Source organism: Mchenga conophoros, linkage group LG7, assembly GCF_057382185.1.
Source record: "Mchenga conophoros isolate Kocher_MC1m ecotype Shallow Benthic linkage group LG7, M_conophoros_male_GT1.1, whole genome shotgun sequence".
NCBI lineage: Eukaryota > Metazoa > Chordata > Actinopteri > Cichliformes > Cichlidae > Mchenga > Mchenga conophoros.
The window spans coordinates 47574388-47593439 of record NC_140532.1 but is presented as its reverse complement, the minus strand read 5'-3'; the positions used below and the strand labels follow the sequence as shown (position 1 = coordinate 47593439).

At 37.4% G+C, this 19052-nt stretch overlaps 1 protein-coding gene across 2 annotated transcripts in view; it reads left to right on the top strand.

The window, feature by feature from the left end:
* eng (endoglin) overlaps positions 1–14038 on the top strand; it is a 47473-nt gene extending 33435 nt beyond the window's left edge. For both annotated transcript variants that reach the window (XM_085279743.1, XM_085279744.1), the window contains exons 6-14: positions 1213–1381; positions 1463–1568; positions 1731–1932; positions 3451–3602; positions 3857–4087; positions 4242–4308; positions 9126–9233; positions 9330–9377; positions 9453–14038. In XM_085279743.1, coding sequence (XP_085135869.1) covers positions 1213–1381; positions 1463–1568; positions 1731–1932; positions 3451–3602; positions 3857–4087; positions 4242–4308; positions 9126–9233; positions 9330–9377; positions 9453–9574 — 1205 coding nt within the window. In that variant the 3' untranslated portion in view covers positions 9575–14038. The remainder of the gene's footprint in view (positions 1–1212; positions 1382–1462; positions 1569–1730; positions 1933–3450; positions 3603–3856; positions 4088–4241; positions 4309–9125; positions 9234–9329; positions 9378–9452) is intronic.
* The last annotated feature ends 5014 nt before the right edge of the window (positions 14039–19052 follow it).

The following is a 19052-nucleotide window of genomic DNA, read 5'->3' as shown; positions in this document are numbered from 1 at the left end:
GCAGCAGGATGCTCAGTGCAAGCACAATTATTTCCTAGCAAAGCCTCCTTAAGGCAGTCTGAGCCAACACAGAGCTCTTAGATGGATTTAAAAAGAAGTGAACAGTGGTGGGGCTGAAATAGCGACGGCTGCTTGTGCTCCATTCCTATTATAATTTTGAGTATTTTTAAGGATTTATGTTTGAATCTGTCTTCATGATTCAATGTCCTTCTCTGTGATTTCCAACATGTAATGTGTTACAGTACGAGGGAGCTCAGCTTCCCTTTCAAGCAGTGCTTTCTCTCATTGAAAATGCCGTATTTAAATTGTAAGCAAAAGGATGTTTTCAGCCTGCTTAGTTTTAGTTAATGTTGTAACTGAGTCATGCTTCACAAGGGCATGATAATTACTCAAGCAGTGGAACATTTTACATTTCTATTTTGTTGTATCATTTGGCCTTGCCTGCATTGGGGTGTTAGGTGCATTTGCGTAGGCCTTGTTGTAGGTGTTTGAAAAGTCTGTGCAATGACACACAACAATATGTTGCTGAGACGCGGGCTCGCCGAGTAGCAAGAGTAGAAAATGTGTGCATGTCCTTCGGGATTTGTCAATGTCAAATTTGAAATGTGATTTCAAATTCATGTCATGCTATTGCTTTTGCAAAAGACAAGTGTTAAGCAATGATAATGAAGCTACTTTTGAATTATAGTTAGAAGAGCTACAGACAAGATTTTAAGTAATTAGAAGAAGACTGCTCCAATCCTCTGTGCAAATGGAGCAATGGCAGCCAGCTTGAATTTGACTTGGTCACAGATTGCAATAATTTGTAGCATTTAATAAAAGTGTGGGGAAAAGCAACCCTGTCCTATAGAATGAGCCATTTTTCCCCATGTGTTTTGGTTCCAAACACACATTAAGTATTCTTGGCACACACCGCTTGCCCATTAGTGTGATGATGCGGTGTCAGGAGCTGTGGGAAACGTGAAACGTATTTCAACCCACAATTCAGCCATAGTGTTCTAAAACTTTTGGAGCACTGTAGCAAGTTACACCTTTGAACCACCTGTGTGTATCTTCAAAACTGCTGCTGGAGTATGTTTAACAGCAGTAAATGATAGGTGTTAATGTTCCTCCCAAAGCAGGTTAGTCCTTGGTTAGAGATTAGCTCGTCAGTGTCTTTCTTGAACCATTGGACGACCGATGATAGAAAGTAATTGTTTTATGGTTTTACAGGAACCAAGCCAGGCTCTCCAATCTGTACACTTGAAATTGAAGATCTCCTGGAGAAGCATTTCATGAAGATTCAATCAAATCCAATCACATTTTGCTTCCCACAGCAGCAGGCCTCAAGTCCTGAAACTGAGCTTCATATTATAAACATCGCAGAGAATTCCAGCATTCGGTAAACCTTAATATAAAATGCTTTTTTTTAGCTATATTTACTGGCAAAATCTTTCTTGTGACATTTCATTTTTTATTGCAGCAATGTATCCCTGCACGTGCGTGCAAAGAAGCAGACCCGCGTGTTCATGAGGGGTCCTCAGGGCACCATGTGGACCTTCATCAATCCACAACACACTTCATTTGCTGTAAGCATACATATTAAAGTCTCAAACTTCAAGAAGTATTTATGGCATGCACCATGTGTGAGATATTATTTATTAAGATCAAAAAGACTTCAGGTATTTAAGTTATCATGTCTACCTCTACATTGTTACTGATTTATCTTAACCTGTCCTCATTTTCTTCAGTCTAACAATGAAATAACGCTGAATCATGCCTCAGCCTCGCACAAAATACCCCCTGCGTTGACACTGACTAGTGATACTGCATCAGATGTGCAAAGGATGGCTTTGTACCATTTTAAAGTCCCTACTTTTGCCAGCTATACTGAATTGAAATTAAAAGAATCGAGGATTTCACTGGTTCTAAGGAAAAACGAGAGCCCAACAGGTAAGACAATAAAATGAAAGCATTCTTCTTGTTTTATGTTGGAAGCTTTAGCAAAAATAGAATAGACTGAGTATTGCAAAATACAATAACCTCCCCAAAAAATACATGTTACCAAACCCAGAGACTGTACTGTATCAGTAGGATAATGACAGCTAGGGCTGCTCAATTAATCGAATTTTAATCACGATTACGATCTGGGCTTTCAACGATCATTAAAAATGACTGAGCCGATTATTAGCCCCTCCCTCATTTATCCGCGACACCTTAAAGGCCGTCTGTGAAAATATTGTCAGGCATAAACCGGTCCGTGGCGCAAAACAGGGTGGAGACCGCTGATTAAGCGGACCCGAGGGAAGCTCGGAAAGCTAAGCAGAAGTTATTTGGAGAGTGACTGCCGTTGGTTGAAAAGAGAGTTTAAAAAAAAAAAAAAAAACTTCAGTGGTGTTGCACACTATTTTATATTATTTTTTTAAAGTCATTGTTAACCCTTTAAAGCCGGTCAGAGCAGTAAGCTCCGTTTTGCGTAACTATTTTTAAATCCCTGTAGAACCTGAACCGTGTAAGCTAGCGCAATAATTTGTTTTGCATATGAAACCGGAGGAGTTGTACTTACATCTGATGCCATCAGCTTGTCCTCAGTCACGGTTTCGTTCCACATAAAGCTTTGCAAAAATTGCATAAAAAGCGCTTGCAGGAACAAAAACATAATATTCCAGAAACACGCTTTGCCGTTCCTATCAGCTGTTCGTAACACTTCCCACAGTGAAATGATGCACATGCTGTTTTCTTTGCAAATTTGCATCATAGGATTGTTTTTTGTTTTTCCTGCAGTATATAAAAATTGCTGTATCTCCAAAATAAAACTATGAAGACACTCAAAATAAATTTCCTGTGGTGGGAAACTATTTTTTTGCAACTTTATTGTATTTAAAGTTTTGAGGGATAAGCCTCTTAAATTTCTCCAAGTAGAAATATATGTAAACAAAACAAAAGCGATTTTCAATTTTTTTTGTAGTTTATTGCACTTTTTTGCAATTTATGTAATTACTATGGACTTAATGCATACATATTATTAAAATATGGGCTATAACAGTTGTATTGATGTATAGCAACTTGAAATGCTCCCACAAATGGCACTACAGCATGTAAAAAAATAATATAAGCTCTGGTGGACTTGGTTCTATGGTAGGTCTTAAAGGGTTAAATAAATATCATCAAATAATCGTGATCTCAATTTCAGTGAAAATAATCGTGATTATCATTTTTGCCATAATCGAGCAGCCCTAATGACAGCAATAACAAATTAAATATTAACATTCTTGCATTTGGTGTGTATATATATATATATATATATATATATATATATATTTTACTATGCTGTAATTTGAATGGTCATTTAAGTTCTCAGTAACAGAGCTACTCTTGTTTTTCAGAAAGAATCCAAGAACATCAACAGTGATACAGTTGTTTCATGCAAAAAAAATTTGTTGACCTATTTTAATTTAATTTCTTGCTCAGTTGCACCAAGCGTTCCGGCACCAGGCAATCCTGTTGCGACAAATTCCCCCACTCAAATCCCCATGGTGATAATGCTGTACACCTCTGCAGACTATCAGACGCCCATAGACTTTAACACCAAAATCCAGACCGACAAGAGAATTTTTGCAGAGGTAAAACTCTCTTTACCTTTTTAACTGCATTTATTCACTGCTTAAATAAGTGATAGGCAATGTTTTTGTCTTTGTGGTCTTTTTTAAATTATTACAGGGATGACACCCATCACACAGTTACTGCTTTTAGTTAACTGCAGTCCGCAAACGATGCAACAAAAAGGCTTACTGTTTAACATATCAGATTGTCCTTCATCCTCTAATGCACATTGAACTTATCATCTTTGTTTTGAATTCTTTTCTGTTCTCTGCAGATTTCTGGAAACACTTTAGGGAGTCTAGTCTTGACTTGGAAGGTGACCAAATGTATTTTGCGATCCAAAGGCTCGTGCCTTGCAGAGAAAAACTTGCCCTTCTTTCCAGTGGACTGCCCCTCAAATTCTTGTCCTAACAGAGCTCGATTCGCCTTCTCCATAGAGCAGCTTCAGGAGCTTTCATCCACCACATGGGACATGGAATGTGATGTCAGCTTTTGTTATACTGAGGTAAGGATTTATCAACCACTTTTAATGTTTCACATCAACACAACACTTTACAGTTTTAATGTGTTTAACTCAGTCGCTCTGAATTCAGAAAATCTGCCTGTATGACAAACCTATGGACACTTTTGGGTGAGCTGTGTTTCTGCTTCTTCCCTAGCAATGTGCATATGGAGGAAAAGCCAGCAGGAATTTGGAATTTACCCAACCATGCCCAGAAACCCCAAGTGAGTTCAGTTTAAACTCCAACATGTGGATGAATTATTATTTTTTTATTTCATTAAATGAATAAAAAATAAAGTTGCAAAAAAAAGTCCCAATGTCCCCTTGAGTTTAAAATTAATTTTTGACAGATGAATGTTTTATATTTAACTCTCTAAGAATAAACTCTCCAAACTCTAAGCAGAAATACCAAAACTTTTAAATTACCTTTTATGCCTTCAGGACTTAATTGCTAGTCTGGTGCTTGGTCAGAGTGTTGTTGCTTGCTGCAATAATTTTCATTCCTATTATTGCTTTCAGTGCAAAACAAATGCTGCACAGGCTGTTGTCATAACAGTGGATATGCAGTGAGGCACGTAAGGGGTTGTGGGGCAGGCCCTTGTCCTTTAGGAAGGTCTGCAGACTGACCTTGTGGCCACAATCAAAAATAATGACCCTCGGGGGAGGGGGGTGAAGTCCTTTGTGTTTCCAAGGGGTTTGACTGCGCTGCTGTCCTAACATAGGCACTGAGCTTTGTGCTATTGTCAGATCAATCAACACAGTTGACTCAAACAAGAAAAGATGTCTTTCTTGAAAGAAAGTACCGTCACCACACGTTATGATTAATTTCTAGGAAATTTCAGATGAATCAATTTCTAAACAAGAAGACACAAGGAAGAAGAAGCTGATTAAATGGAAGGACACATTAAGTGTCTTTGTAAAACTTGTAATTTGTTTGTTCATGCCTTAAGCTGCCTTTATGCTTCCTGTCCTTTTAGAGAAGAAAGATAAAGGTTTTTATGTCAGTATTGCAGGGGAAGCTGCCTAAACTACTCATCCATGCTTCCCTGTGTCCTGGTTGTCCTCTTCCTTGATTCTCTCTGCATTTCTTTGACTTATATGGTTTAAAGAAATGTCTATTTTTTTTGGAGACCAGGGTAAATTGAGAGATCTAACTTGAAAGTAACACACTTGTTTGGTACGTCTGTTCACTTCATTAGCCAGTGTCAGACATACAAGGGTTATTGTATACTAGCTGCACTAGCAGACTGCAGTCTGCTGCAAGCCTTCACTGGGCAGGACTATGAACTCCATTCAGCAATCTTTCCTGTTTGGTAGTTTTCATACAGAGGGCTACTGGGAGTCTGAGCGCAGGCATGCTGTCTCTCTCCTCCTCTCCACCTGCGCTGAAGCTTCTGCTTCCTCCTCTTGTTTATTCAGCTTTGCTGTCAAAGTCTCACTTATACAAACTAGCACACCAATTGATAATAGAAAAAAACGTCTCCAGGGAAAACCTACTTAGGTTGCTGTGATGTTTTTCACTCATTTAGGAATGTCCTTCGCTGTGAAATCAACAAACTGGGTTGACTGCCTGGAATGCAGTCAGCCCAAATGCCCACAAGATGTCACTGTGTCAGTGCTCTGGTTCACATTATATGTGAAATGACACACATAAACACACACACACCCACTGAGAATTTCTGCATTAATTTAGAGTTAAATGTGTCTTGGCCTTATGACGACTTTATGCAGACACGATTCAGCTTCACACAGATATTAGTCAAATGACCATACTGTGTTAAGTAGGATTACGTTTTTGCAAAGCAAGCTCCTGCTTTCTGGTTATGTTCTGATGAGGTTTTATGTTTTGTGCATTAGTGCTTAGCATGTTCAACCCAGAGGCAGAAGGCAGCAGAAGGCAGGTGAGAAACTCATGGAAAGGTGATGATTAGTTTCCTCCTACTGCTCTGGATACTTGTGGGAAAATCTCTACAGGCAGCAGTAGAGGGGAAGGAGGGAAAGCCGGTATTTACGCAGTGGTTTTCTTGATAGATAACACATAACATACTGCCTCTGCTCTTGTGGGGACTTCTAACAGCTCACATGGTTTGGGACAAGGTTGTTTATTTGCAGCCTTGAAAAGCTTCACTACATTCCCAGATATTGATTTTGGTGCAAATTCTGTAAACAATTTGACAGTTAATTCAGGCCAGTCAGATGGATACTGAACAAATCAAAGTTTAGATCTAAGCAATAAGTTTTTAACATTGTTTGTCATTGGAAATTTTAATACATTTAAGAACATCTGTTTATTTTCCCATCTTCAAATGAGAGTTAGAGTTTACTGTGATGTTTGAGAGAAGGGAAGAACTGTCAGTGATCTGCTGTGCAGCCTTTTTGAAAAGATGTCTTTCTCAAGGCTGTTAATTTCTAGCTTTGCCAGCCCACTAAAACTAGAGAAAAAAATTGCTAGGCTGTTACAATATGTACAGTCTGGTTGATTTGTGGGTAATGATATTTTTTGTCATTTTGCCTCTATAAACTACCACAGTGGATTTTAAATCAAACACTCAAGATATTTCCACCCTTGAGATGATCCATTAGGCTTTACTGCAGCCACCTTCAGTTGCTCCGTGTTTGTCGGTCTGCCTTCAGTTTGGTATTTAATAACTAAAGACCACGCTCTGCTGGGTTGAAGAATATTCCGTTTCTTTGCTCGGAGAAACTCTTGCTTTCACTTTGTGTTTTAGGTCATCATCCATTTGCACTGTGAAGTGCCATCTGATCAGTTTTGCGGGGCTTGAGTGAATCTGAGTACAGCACGACACAATTCAGAATTTAGAACTGCTATCAGCAGACCCAGTTTCACTGACGGCTGTAGATGCAATAGCACGGCCTCCACAGTTTTTGACAGATGATGCGGTTCAGATCATGAGCTCTCTCTCTCGCCTTCTCCATAAATTTCTCTTCCCATCAGTTTTGTACAAGTTAATCTTAGCTTCATCTGTCCAACGAATCCCCCCCCCCCCCCCAGAACTCTGCAGGGTCTTTTTGATGCTTTCTGGCAAAGTCTAACCTTGAGTGCAACCAGTACTTTGCACCTTATTGTAAACCGTCTGTATTGTAATTCATTCATTTTTAATTCATTGGACAATTAACTGACAAGCAGGCCAGGTGAGACCAGAGAGTGAGCAAAAATGTACAGAATGGCTTTAATACGAGGTTAGCACTTTTTGCCTCACCACAAGAATGTCCCGAGCTGGACTTCACCATCTGGCTGGGGTCTTTCTGTGTGCCTTTCGCCTTCTGGTTGCAGGGATAGGCTTGTGCAACCCTGATAAGCATAAGAGAATGGATGGATTCACACAGTCAATGCAATACTTTTGTTAAACCCCTTTGAATTAAAGCAGAAAATCTTCTCTTCAATCACATTTAAATTTAATTGATTTTTTTTTAAGTTTAAAAATCCATTGTGGTAGTGTACAGAAAGATTTTCATTTTCCAAGTATGCTGGACGTCTGATGTGCCCCGGTACATATTCATTCAGAGCTGCTTTGAGGGAAAGTATTTTATTTTTATAACTACTGGTTCAAGGTTATAGGTTATCTAATATATTTTGTTAGCCAAAAAGTCTCTTGTGCAGTGGAAGCCAGCTCATGGCATGCTCAGAAAACTTTAGAAATTGCAAAGTTGGTTATTAATCAAAGTTCGTATGGCTACATTGGAACAGGACAAATTCAATTTTCTTTAAAAAAAATTCTGACTCACCCAAAACATTGGCTGTAGTTTTGGGAGGTGATAAACAGCACTGTATGTAAGCTCTATTGATTTCCAGAAGGTGTTTTAGTAGATGCATAGATAGTCTGCCAGCTTCAGGAGTGGATGGAAAGAATTATGGCAATTATCATTAAGTCCAATGTGGAGCGACTCTGGCGTGCATTAAGGTTAAGTAGCACTTAATTTTGAAACACAGAGGCTGTTTTGGATATAGATGGCACGATTATTATTGTTAATATAGTACTTTATGTTGAGGCATGAACTATTGGCAAGTCATGGAAAAATGTCCAGTGTATTGAATGTCTGTCAGATTATGGGTTTGAAATTTGATGGTTTCATAGAGATGTAAATTATAACTGTGTACTTTACAGAACTAGCCTCTCATTTCAGGGAGTTCATAAACTTTAACTAGTTTTTTTCTATTACAGAGGATATGGAATAGTAACTTTTAAGCATCACACATAAATGTACGAACAGCAGCTCACTAGAACATATAATAGAGATGCTCTCTAAGGACACACATGGGTTAGTTGGGGTGAATTCTTTATTGAACTAAGAAGATTACATTGTAGTCATCGTGATTCACAGTGCAGATTTAGGACAAACCCAAATTAAGAACATATTTTCAGATGGAAAATCAGTTAAAGTGGTCAAAAAATCTCTGTGTGCAGAGTTAAGTTCAGTTACATAAAAAATACCAAGTACATTGGTCTTCCTGAAAAGAAAACACTTGCTATGTGGCTATGTGATTTTGGTTTTGGTTAGAGTGAATAGATAGAATCTGTGTTTGTGTTGTAATAGAGATAATCTAATCTACATATTCTACTTGTGTGCATTATATAATGAACCTATTGCATGACTGATTTTATTTGGTATAGAGGAAACAATTCTGTCTGTGTACTACCAAACCTTTACAATGTGAAGATGCAATGTTATTAAAAGGACACACCATAGCTTGTAAGAAGAACATGTATTTTATGCCACCATATAAATTGTTGTATATCACATGCTTTTGATTGATTGTCCAGTGTAATCCTGCTGGAGCACAACAAATAGGACTTTTCAGTGGTTCTTTGGAGAAATTATTATATTTTATTATTATATTATATATTATATTCAAGCTGCATTACAATATAAAAGGAGGATTTTGGGTTTCCAAAATTTTTTTAAATCGTGTTCGATTGAACGTAATTGTAGTTGTAGCAGTTGTAGTAAATCTTTTTCTTTCTTTTTTTTTTTTTAAATTTAAGCTTGCATACATTGTTTTTGCATGTCTGCTTTTCAGCCCGACCATGCATTAACGGCCTGTCTGGAGTTCTGGGTATTGCCTTTGGAGGGTTCCTGATTGGGGTATTACTTGTTGGAGCGCTGTGGTTTATCAAAATCAAAACAGGTAAATTGATGAGTGAGGACAGAATGTTTGGACTCCAGAATAGATCTGAATTGACGTATGTCTGAATTTGAAATTGTCCAATTCTCCTTAATTCAGGGTACCCAACTGGACTGGAGATGAATTCAACTGTAGTCAATATTCCTGGTAAGGACTCTTATTTTTTAATAATTCTTTTTTATTTTTAGCAGGTTCTTATTGGCTTGTTTTTCCTTTCCACAGGATGTCCTTGCTCAGGAGCAAAGCGACAACCTGTTTCTACCAACCCATCCCCCTCTGAGAACAGCAGTGCCAATGCTAGCATTGGAAGCACCCAGAGCACACCTACCAGCAGCATGGCTTGAGAATGTGGTATTTTCACCCAGCAGGGCCACCATCCTCCTTCAAATTTACCTATACGGGTTTTGTGCTTCTTCTTCTTCTTCTTCTTTTTTTTTTAAATCGGTGCCTCAAAAGCATTTGTTACATTCCTACTTCTTTAGATTCTCCTTTAAAAAGCACAACACATATCTTTGGCATAACACCTCTGAAACGGATGTGATCTGGGAGCTTGTAATTGGCGGTGGGGAGGGCTAAGCGATGGTAACCAAAGTTTAATCAATGGCTTCTGACGTTCACCTCTGCTACTTCTCTGTAAAGTCAAGCTCTAAGACAGGAAGTTAAAGAGGGCAAAAGAAAAAAAATAAATTGGCTTGCAGCAACAGGAAAAACAAACCATATCCCCACAAGAGCTAACAGGAAATTCACTGCATTCCTTCCAATGAATATGTGCTTGTGTGATGGCAGCACAATAATAGTCAGACAGGAGACAAAACCAGTCAAAAGACATACTTTAAACAGATGAAAAGCTGTTGTGCGCTCACATCAAGCTACAAAAATATGAGGGGCTGTTTGCTAGGTCAGTCTAGTCAGCAGCATTTTGCGGACTGAAAAGATCAACGTGTTTGGATCTCAGACAAGTCAACAAAATGCTTATTTCAGTGGCTATTTTTCTTAAATAAAGTTTAAGGTTAATCATTAACAGCTACCTCTTATTATTTAGTCTAGACCTAAGTTTAAACTTAGATATCTGTAGTGAATTTCATTTTCTTTCTTTCTTTCTTTTTTTATAAATTCTGTGTCACTTTAGGTGAATCTTAAAATGACTGTTTCGGTCATATGTAGCCTATGAAACAAAGTTATGGTGCCATTTTCCTGCTATTAATAGATGAATCAAAGCTGCTGTACTAATGTGTTTTGGAAGATATATTTACTAATTGCTCAAGAAGTACAATCAAAGTTATCATTTATGGCTCACAGGTTGCAATTAATACTGAATCATTAAGACGTCAGTACCTTTAGTTGTCCAAAGTGTCACATGTAGAGACGTATGGCTGTATTCAGAACTGAATAGTATGGCTGTAATTAGGCGTTAGTTCTAAAACACTACAATATCCGTTCTAATGAGAGTCATCAATCACCACGTCTATCACCACGGCCTGACAATTTGCTGTACTTTTTTCACAACAACATTTTTAAATTACATTTTGGTGTTTTCAGGGTGGTGTAATCATCACCCAGTAGAATTAAGCGCACTGTTTATAGTGTTAACAGTATATTGTACTTACATTTGAATACTTGACATGAAGACCAGCTGACCTTCTTATATTCAGTGTCATTTGATTCAAAATGTAGGCAGTAATTTTCTGCACTATTTTTTGATTGGAGATGAGTGCACAGGGTGTGAAAGGGCTTTTGTCATTAAACTGATGCTGTGGATCACGAATGCATCAGAGATTTTGCATTAAAGAAAAAAAACAGCTATTGTTACCCATGCCATGACCTTGCTTTAGGTGGGAAGTACAGGCTCAATGAAAAGGTGATCATTTTTTAAAATAATAAATATAAGTGCTAATGTAATACATTAAATGTTTTGTTTTTTTAATGTGAAAAAAAAAAGAATCCAGTCTAAGGCAAATGTTTGCTTTAAATGAGATGGCTGTGCTCGAATGTGCCTACGTGTATGTAAATTTGCCCCTGAAAACAGCTCCCCCCACTTATCCTTTGACCTTTAACTTTTTAACTTTAACGGCCTACTTAAATCAGCTCTGAACACAGCCCATTGTGACTCTGCAGTTGCAATTGCAACTGTACTGTACGACCATATTCTGAATGTATGTTTATGTATCAAAATTTGAATTCAGCTCCATGCATACTATTATAAAAATTCAAATCTTTATTTTTTTTTTCATTTGTCACATGACCTGTGTGAAGATATGGAAGCTGTCATTTGCAAGAAATTAGTTTGTGGTTATCAATATTAACTTCTGCTTTCCACATTTAATAGGCTGCATCAGCCACTGCCTGGCTAATGTTAGACTTATGCTGCATATTTGCATGATGAGGATGTTAAGGGGGGGGGGGGGGTGTCTACAACTGTAAAGTGACGGTTGATCCGTGAACCCACTTTTTTATTTTAATGTACAAATGTAAATGAGTTTAGTATTTTATTGCCACTCTTTTACCTCTAAAATATTGCCATCGCACATCAACTCTGGGGTAGGTAAGCAAATAAATACCGGTAATTTAGCATTTACAGTACATTGCATCAACACAAGTAGTAAAACTGTGATATGTCAAACTTTATGATGACAAACACTCTCTCACACACACATATATATGATGTATATATAAAAAGTACACCCTTACTGTTTACTCAGGAATTAAGAGCGGAAGTAGCAGCCAGATTGCTGCTAGTCAAATGCACTTGATTAACTGACCATCAGTAAGTGTGACCACCTCTGTAAAAGCAGTAGTTCTGGCGATTTGGTCAGCAATCAGCTTTGTTTTAAAATGCCACTGTTTTCCAGTAAATTCACAGCAAAGTGAGAGAGATCGCACAAAAACTAAACATCTGTAACTCTTCAGGCCTCACTTAGCATGTTACAATTCATGAAGATACAACTAGAAAAAGACTGAACTAAAATAGCATGTCACGAGAAAGCCTCTTTACTAAAAAGAACTGGGCGGGAGGTATAACGTTTGCTTTTCTTACATCTGAGCAAACCACAAGACTTTGGAAAAACTAAACTGATTATATCAGCAGAAATACCTCCTAACAACTGTCAAGCATGGTGGTGGAGGGGTTATGATTTGGGCTTGTTTTTTAATCACAGGACCTGTGCACCTTGCAGTCATTAGATCAAGCATGATCTCCTCTTTTTACCAAAGCATTTTATTTAGTTTAGAAGTTGGGTTATGTTATGCAGCAGTACAAGCTCATTGGCAAATCTACAGCAGTGCAGCTGAAAAGAGAAGATTACTACATGTTATAGTGCTAAGGGTTGTTCTTCAAGCTTTGAAACATGAAGTGTGCCTAGTTTTTCAGAGGATACACAGTATATATATATATATATATATATATATATATATATATATATATATATATATATATATATATATATATATCTGTGTGTGTGTGTAGACCTAGGAATTATTTAAATTCAAATGAGAAATGCTTATCCTCCTTCTCCTTCTGGTTTGCTATGAGAATTTGTTCACCTTTAATTATGATCTTAAAAATGTTCCAAACCACCAACATTGTAAAATGTCTTTTCTTTGTATGTGAGCAATGTAGCAGAACCACATTTTCTCTCTTACTCAGTGTGTCTGCATGTACATTTTCCAGTGCATGCCTGATTTTCTTTGTATATTTTTTGTAGACAAAGAGGGCCAGTACAAGCTGTCACTTGAGTATTTGTGCAATATAATGAGGTAAACCTGTATGTAATGTCTATATGTCATTTTTATCCTTTTTTTGTAAGTTTTGTATGATAATCTTACATTGAATGATTTTTTAACCTGACTTGTTCTTTTATGTATTTAATTTACTGGGACAATTCATAATCATGGCACGTATAAAATGCACATTGATTCTGTATAGCAATTGTTTTTGAATCTCATATAGGTTTTTATTCTGTAATCACAGACAGTGCGTGTCACATCACGTCACAGTACATATGGTTTATTGGTTTTAGCCCTGTTACACTTTTGCCCTCACCCTAAGGGTCCCGTGCTGTCCAAAACCATATCTCTGCAAACTTGACATCCTGACATTGTGTTGTATTCATTGTACTATCTTCACTGGGTGTGAGGGGGAAGTGCATTCTGGATTCTGAAGACAGGATGTCTCACTAAACAGTAGCATCACAGTTAAATATTCAGCACTGACAGTTACCAGGATACATTCGCACCAAAAATAGTCAAAACGCAGCTATTATTACAAACTTTTTTTCATTAGATTTGTGGAAGCGTTTGCAGCATGAGACTTTTTTTCTATAATAACTATCCTGCACCTGCGTTAAACCAGCCCCAGTAACTGTCTAAGCACTGACAGTAGAATCAGACAGGTTGTCAGTTAATTCAGTGTTAACCCTGCAGATCCCTTCGTTACCTCTCACAAAAGCTCTCACTTCCACAGATGCTCTACACAGTTAATGAAATATGTGCGCATATACACAGTATGCGTGCTCTGTGTGTGTGCGCGGGTGTGTCGTTACAATAGGAACTACAGCTACATTTATGCGATTGGATTCTTACCTGTATTCCTACCAAACAGTCGGAAATTGTAACAATGTGTCAAAACGTCTGCTTTTATTTTATCAAGTATAAGATGCAGTGTTATTTTTGTTCTGGAGTTGGCAGCCTTTTACTGTTTAAAATGAGTCCATTTGTTGAGACAGTATTCAACTGATGCCGTGTACTTCTGTGTTGTCTCAGAGAAATATGTTTTGTCAAAATTATCTTAATAAACTCCATTTGAAAAAATTTCCCTGTGTTTTCTGCTGTGTTTCTTAGGCCTTTATGTTACGCTAGCTGGTAGACCTTGGAAACAGCAAACTCCCAGGACACGACAGATCTCCCAGGATAAGCAATATCAGAGAGCAGTAATATAGCACACTTTGTAGAGCGTTGATGTGGAATAAAGAACCAGATTTCCCGCACCGTCTCAAATGTATTCATAGCACAAATGAAAAATGCAAAGGAACAACAAAGAGTACAGTGTTTTTTAGCCATATTTGCCCACCATAAAAATGAAGATTTATTTGACTGATTTTTTTTTCTGTGACAACTACTTTGGCATTCTCTTGCTTGCGGTCAAGTGAGAGCTGCTCTTGACTGCTGTGTTTTTGATTAGACAGCAAATCCATATGAGTATGGTGCAGAGAGTTTATACTAATAGATACATTAGATACACACTTGCGGTTACTTATCAACCCATATGGACATACTCTATTTGGTTTTGGCATATTACAGAAACGTTAAACCTTGTATGATATTAGTTTTTCACTTAACTTACAAACGTCTCCATTACTTGAAATGAATACATCCACCAAGGAGGTTGTCTTTTTGGTAGCGTTTGTGTGAGTGTCTGTAAACACGATGCATCCACCAAGGCCTTAAAGGTGAACTTAATGATTTATTGGTTGAAATAAAAAAAAAAGCCATATAACTGTGATTGTTACAAGTTTAGTGTGTATTGTCAACATATAGAAAGTACTGTGTAAGATATCATCGTACATTTGAAATGTAATCTTTCGTTCAAGGTCAATAGATTGATCTGAAGTGATAATAATGAAGCTATTTATTAAAACTATGTTTACTGCCATTGCATGTATTGACATGAAAGATATTTAGGCCATATAGGGAAAGCTATATAGGGATTCTAAATATCACGCCACTTTAAACCGCTGACATCTTCTTCAACATGTCAGCTGTTCAAGGTCAAATAAGGTCAAACTTTCATGTGTTTTATCTTTAAAACTATGATTGAAATTCTACTGCCTCTGTTTGTACTGGCAACACGTAGGAAATGATACTGGTACATGGGAATATTAAATATTACATTGTAATTTGCACCCAAATGTCATGTCATATTTGACCTCTGATCTCACTTTTACATTTTACATCTGCATTTCTTGTAAGTTGACCCCAAAATGTGTATTGCCAAATTTATTCACCTGTACTGTCAAGGGACAGCAAATGAATCCATATTTAAAAACAAAATTGTAGTCAAAAGTTTGTCAAGTATATCAAAATTTCAACTGGGCAAATATTAAAAACCTGGACTTTGCACTTGTTTTTACTGCACTCCAAACTTCATAAAGTACGTTTAAAAACAAAGAAAATAAAATGAATTTATGCAAAATACAATAGTATTCCATTAAAAGTAGATACTGGCCAGAGATTAAGGTTTGCACTCTCTTCTTGTTTCGTATGTGTTCAACAGTATCCCTGTTAGAATTTAGCTTTATGGCTAAACAAAAAAAGTGTAGTAGTACAGCTAAGTTTGTCACTTACAAAGTATTTGCAGCTGTAACATACTGTAAATAAAAGTTCAATGTTTAGCTCTAAAGTGCAATGAGATACATTCATAAAGTTGTGTAAGACATGCCTGGGTTAATGCATTTTCACCACCAGTATCGAGTAGTCAGTTTTTCAGATTTTATTATTCTGTCTCAGAAAAAAGTTTGACTCATGAATGACTGAATTCAAAATACACTCTAATGACCTTGTGAGTCATATATAACCCTTTTTGTTGGGGAATATAAATGAAAAAAATGTTTTTCTGCTGTAGTCATTCTTTAGGCTCCAACTCTTCCTTTTAATACACAAGTTCAATCAGTATTTTCAGGACTGCAGCCAAGGCACACAATCCATGTTTATGGACAGCATTCATCTCCAAATGTGACCATGAAACCATTTGGCCTTGCACAGGATACATTTCGTGATGTATCCGTCTGTGTGCGTGCCTGTTCTTTCTGCAAAACGGTGCCTGGTGAAATGTGTTATCCATGCATAAAGCTCGCAACAATAGCCTCGGGGTAAAAACAGTTGTCAGCTCTTTTCTATAGAATTAAGGTGTGAATGTGTAAGAGAGAAAGATTTTTCTTTTCTCTTGACAACATCATGCACTCCGTGTGTTTATATGTAAATAAAGAGACAGATGTCAGTCTTGTATGGAGCTGTAGGCTCTGAGGATATATTTCAAGAAGTAGAAGGAAAGAAAAGCCATTGTTGCCAAGGAGTTGCTTCCCAATGATATACATCATAGCGTGTTGCTAGGCTCTCAAGGGCAGCAGAGTCGGTAACACATTAGTGTTCAGCAATAGACCATTAGAAAAACAATTTCTTGTTCAGTCAGCTCAGATGAGTATAATAAGTAATGTACTGCAGACAGTAGTTGTTAAATATATTGGTTTTAGCCTTAACTTTTAGCCTTTCCTATTGTTAAATAAAAGTTAATTAAGATCACCGTGCAAGCTGAAATATAGAAAATTAGCACACAGTATGGGAGCACATTACTTTTAGGATTATTAACTAGTATATCGTGTTTAGACCACATTCTCTGTATATTAATAGAACCTTTACATTTATATTTAAAAGAAAAAGTAAAATATATTAATGACACAAATGTGCTAAGCAGTAGACAAACAGAAAACATTACCTCTGATCCGCTGCCATCTGTTTTGTAAGAACTGCTTAGAGTGCATTTAATAGATGGTAAAAGTACAGGGAGAGAAAGGAAAAGACTGGAAATAGAAAGGTAATCATGGGAGCTGTGCCAGTGTGTATTTTCTGCGAGGAAAACGGACGCAAAGGAATGATATCATTAAATTAGAAAACAAAATCAACCTCATACACAGAAGAAAGAAGGAAACAACATTAATAATAAATATGCAATATATATAATACGGCATTATGAATAATAATCCATATTGTAATGTAATGTAATGTAAATGTATGTTTGGATCTCCATTATGTTTTTGGGCTTCATTTACATTTACATTATTAATATATAAAGCATTTAATAAGCTGAAAAATGTAACATTCACAAACTACTCAAAAAAGTAAGTAAGAATGGGAGAAACTGGTGCAGTAGGAGTTTACCGGTGACTCTAATTTCGTGGTCTTGTTCAGTCATATGTCCCCGAGCACCACCTTAGTACTCAATAAACCCAATTGTGTAGAGGTGACCATCGGCTATGATGAAATTAAAAAGATAAACTATCCCAGTATAGATGTCATTATACTGTTAAATATTCCTTTAACACCACATAATGAGTGGCTGCGGGGAAACATACCATTCCATTTAATTACCCTGATGAATGGACTACTGCTGGCCACCACCAGATGGTGCAACAATTTGTATTTTTCTCTGAATGCACAGATTGCATGGCCTGTCAACAGAAGAAGACAATGAGCCTTCACTGGAATCAAAGTACCAAACAAATTTTCAGAGAAACACTTAAATGAAATCAATAACAAAGCAAATGAGAAATTCAGTGTAAAAGGCTGACATGAAGCCTTATAGCCATGTTGAATTCAGGAAGCTACAACAGAGGCAACTGGAGCTGCCCAGAGTAAGGCGGCTCTCCGTCAAACTTTCACACCCTGAGGCGCTGTGCTGCACACAAGGTTGTTTACACTTTTCAAGCCTGTGTACAGGCTCAGCCTCTCACCTCATCTCTCACCCACACATCACTCTCTCGCAGGCGCCCGTGTACTTGCCCACACCTCACTGAGTATCTACTGCCTGGTCCGGGGTAATCCTCTAACTTAAAGGCAGTACAGTCTGCTAGAAGCAAATTGTATTCCTTCAAAATGCAGACACCTCTGAGCTGATGTTTGGATAAAACACCTCAGAGGTGTACAGCAACACTTTCCCTTCCTTCAGTCTTTGCTCATCTTGCTCACCTACATGCAAACAGTTATTGGAAATGTGACATTTAATACAAATATCCCGGCTAGTATCATATTACTCCTGTAATTAAAAAGAAAATGATTTTTTTCAAGGCATACATTCTCTTAAAACATAGTATTTAACAGGTGAGGTGCTTCTAACAATAAGCAGCGTAACTTACATTTGTAATTTGTTGCATTTACACACAAACAGGTCGACATATAAGAAAAGTGAATGTTGTGAGCATTATTATTTTCTTCTAACAGTGCTCGGATTGAAATAGTGCAAGATAAAAGCCAATATAGATGCAGACCCTGTAAGCTCATACATTTCTCTAAATTTTAAAAGACATACTGTTCTACTTCCTAACATACAGCACATCTCAGTCCAGGTGCCGCTAGTGTGTGAATGTATTTTCCTGATAGGTGAAGGGAAACCTAGTCTGCAGATGGTAGGTCATGTCAATCCAGCCATTCATCCAACTTGTTATTTTTCAGACCTGCTAGGAGAAGTAACCCACAGCCTCTCCATACCAGTGTGTCCTCAAAGTTCCACAGTTGTATCCTCAGATGTGCTAAGAACAGCTGCAAAGTGCTGCCCCTGGAGATCATCAAGGTTCAACAGTTTTAACAGGATGGTCCACAACAGTTCCCTCTGCTGGAGAAAACTTTTACCCCGACAAACCCTTAGTGGTCTCCTCATCTAAAATTGCCTGGTTGTCGCCAGCTGAATTCTTCTTGAAATTACATACCCAGAAGTAATGCCTGGAGCAATGGATTTTAAACTGCTGCAAAAGTAGCTCTGACAGACGTCCTCATGTGACAGAGCAAAGCCAGGACTGTTGCGTTTACTTATTGATTGAACACTGAGTCTTGAAACATATGTGTATTTTCTTCATTATTACGTATATTCAGCCACAGTTAACCTGTAGCCTAATGTAATGTTACTTTTACTAGAAACCAATCTTTCCTTTTGCAACAGCTCTTTGAAAAGGAATAAAGAACAGAATGGTGTCTTTTCTATCGACTCTACCTTTGTTTTCCATGATTCACAAAAAAGGCTCTTGCAGTAACATTTTAGGTGCTGAACATTTTCTGCTC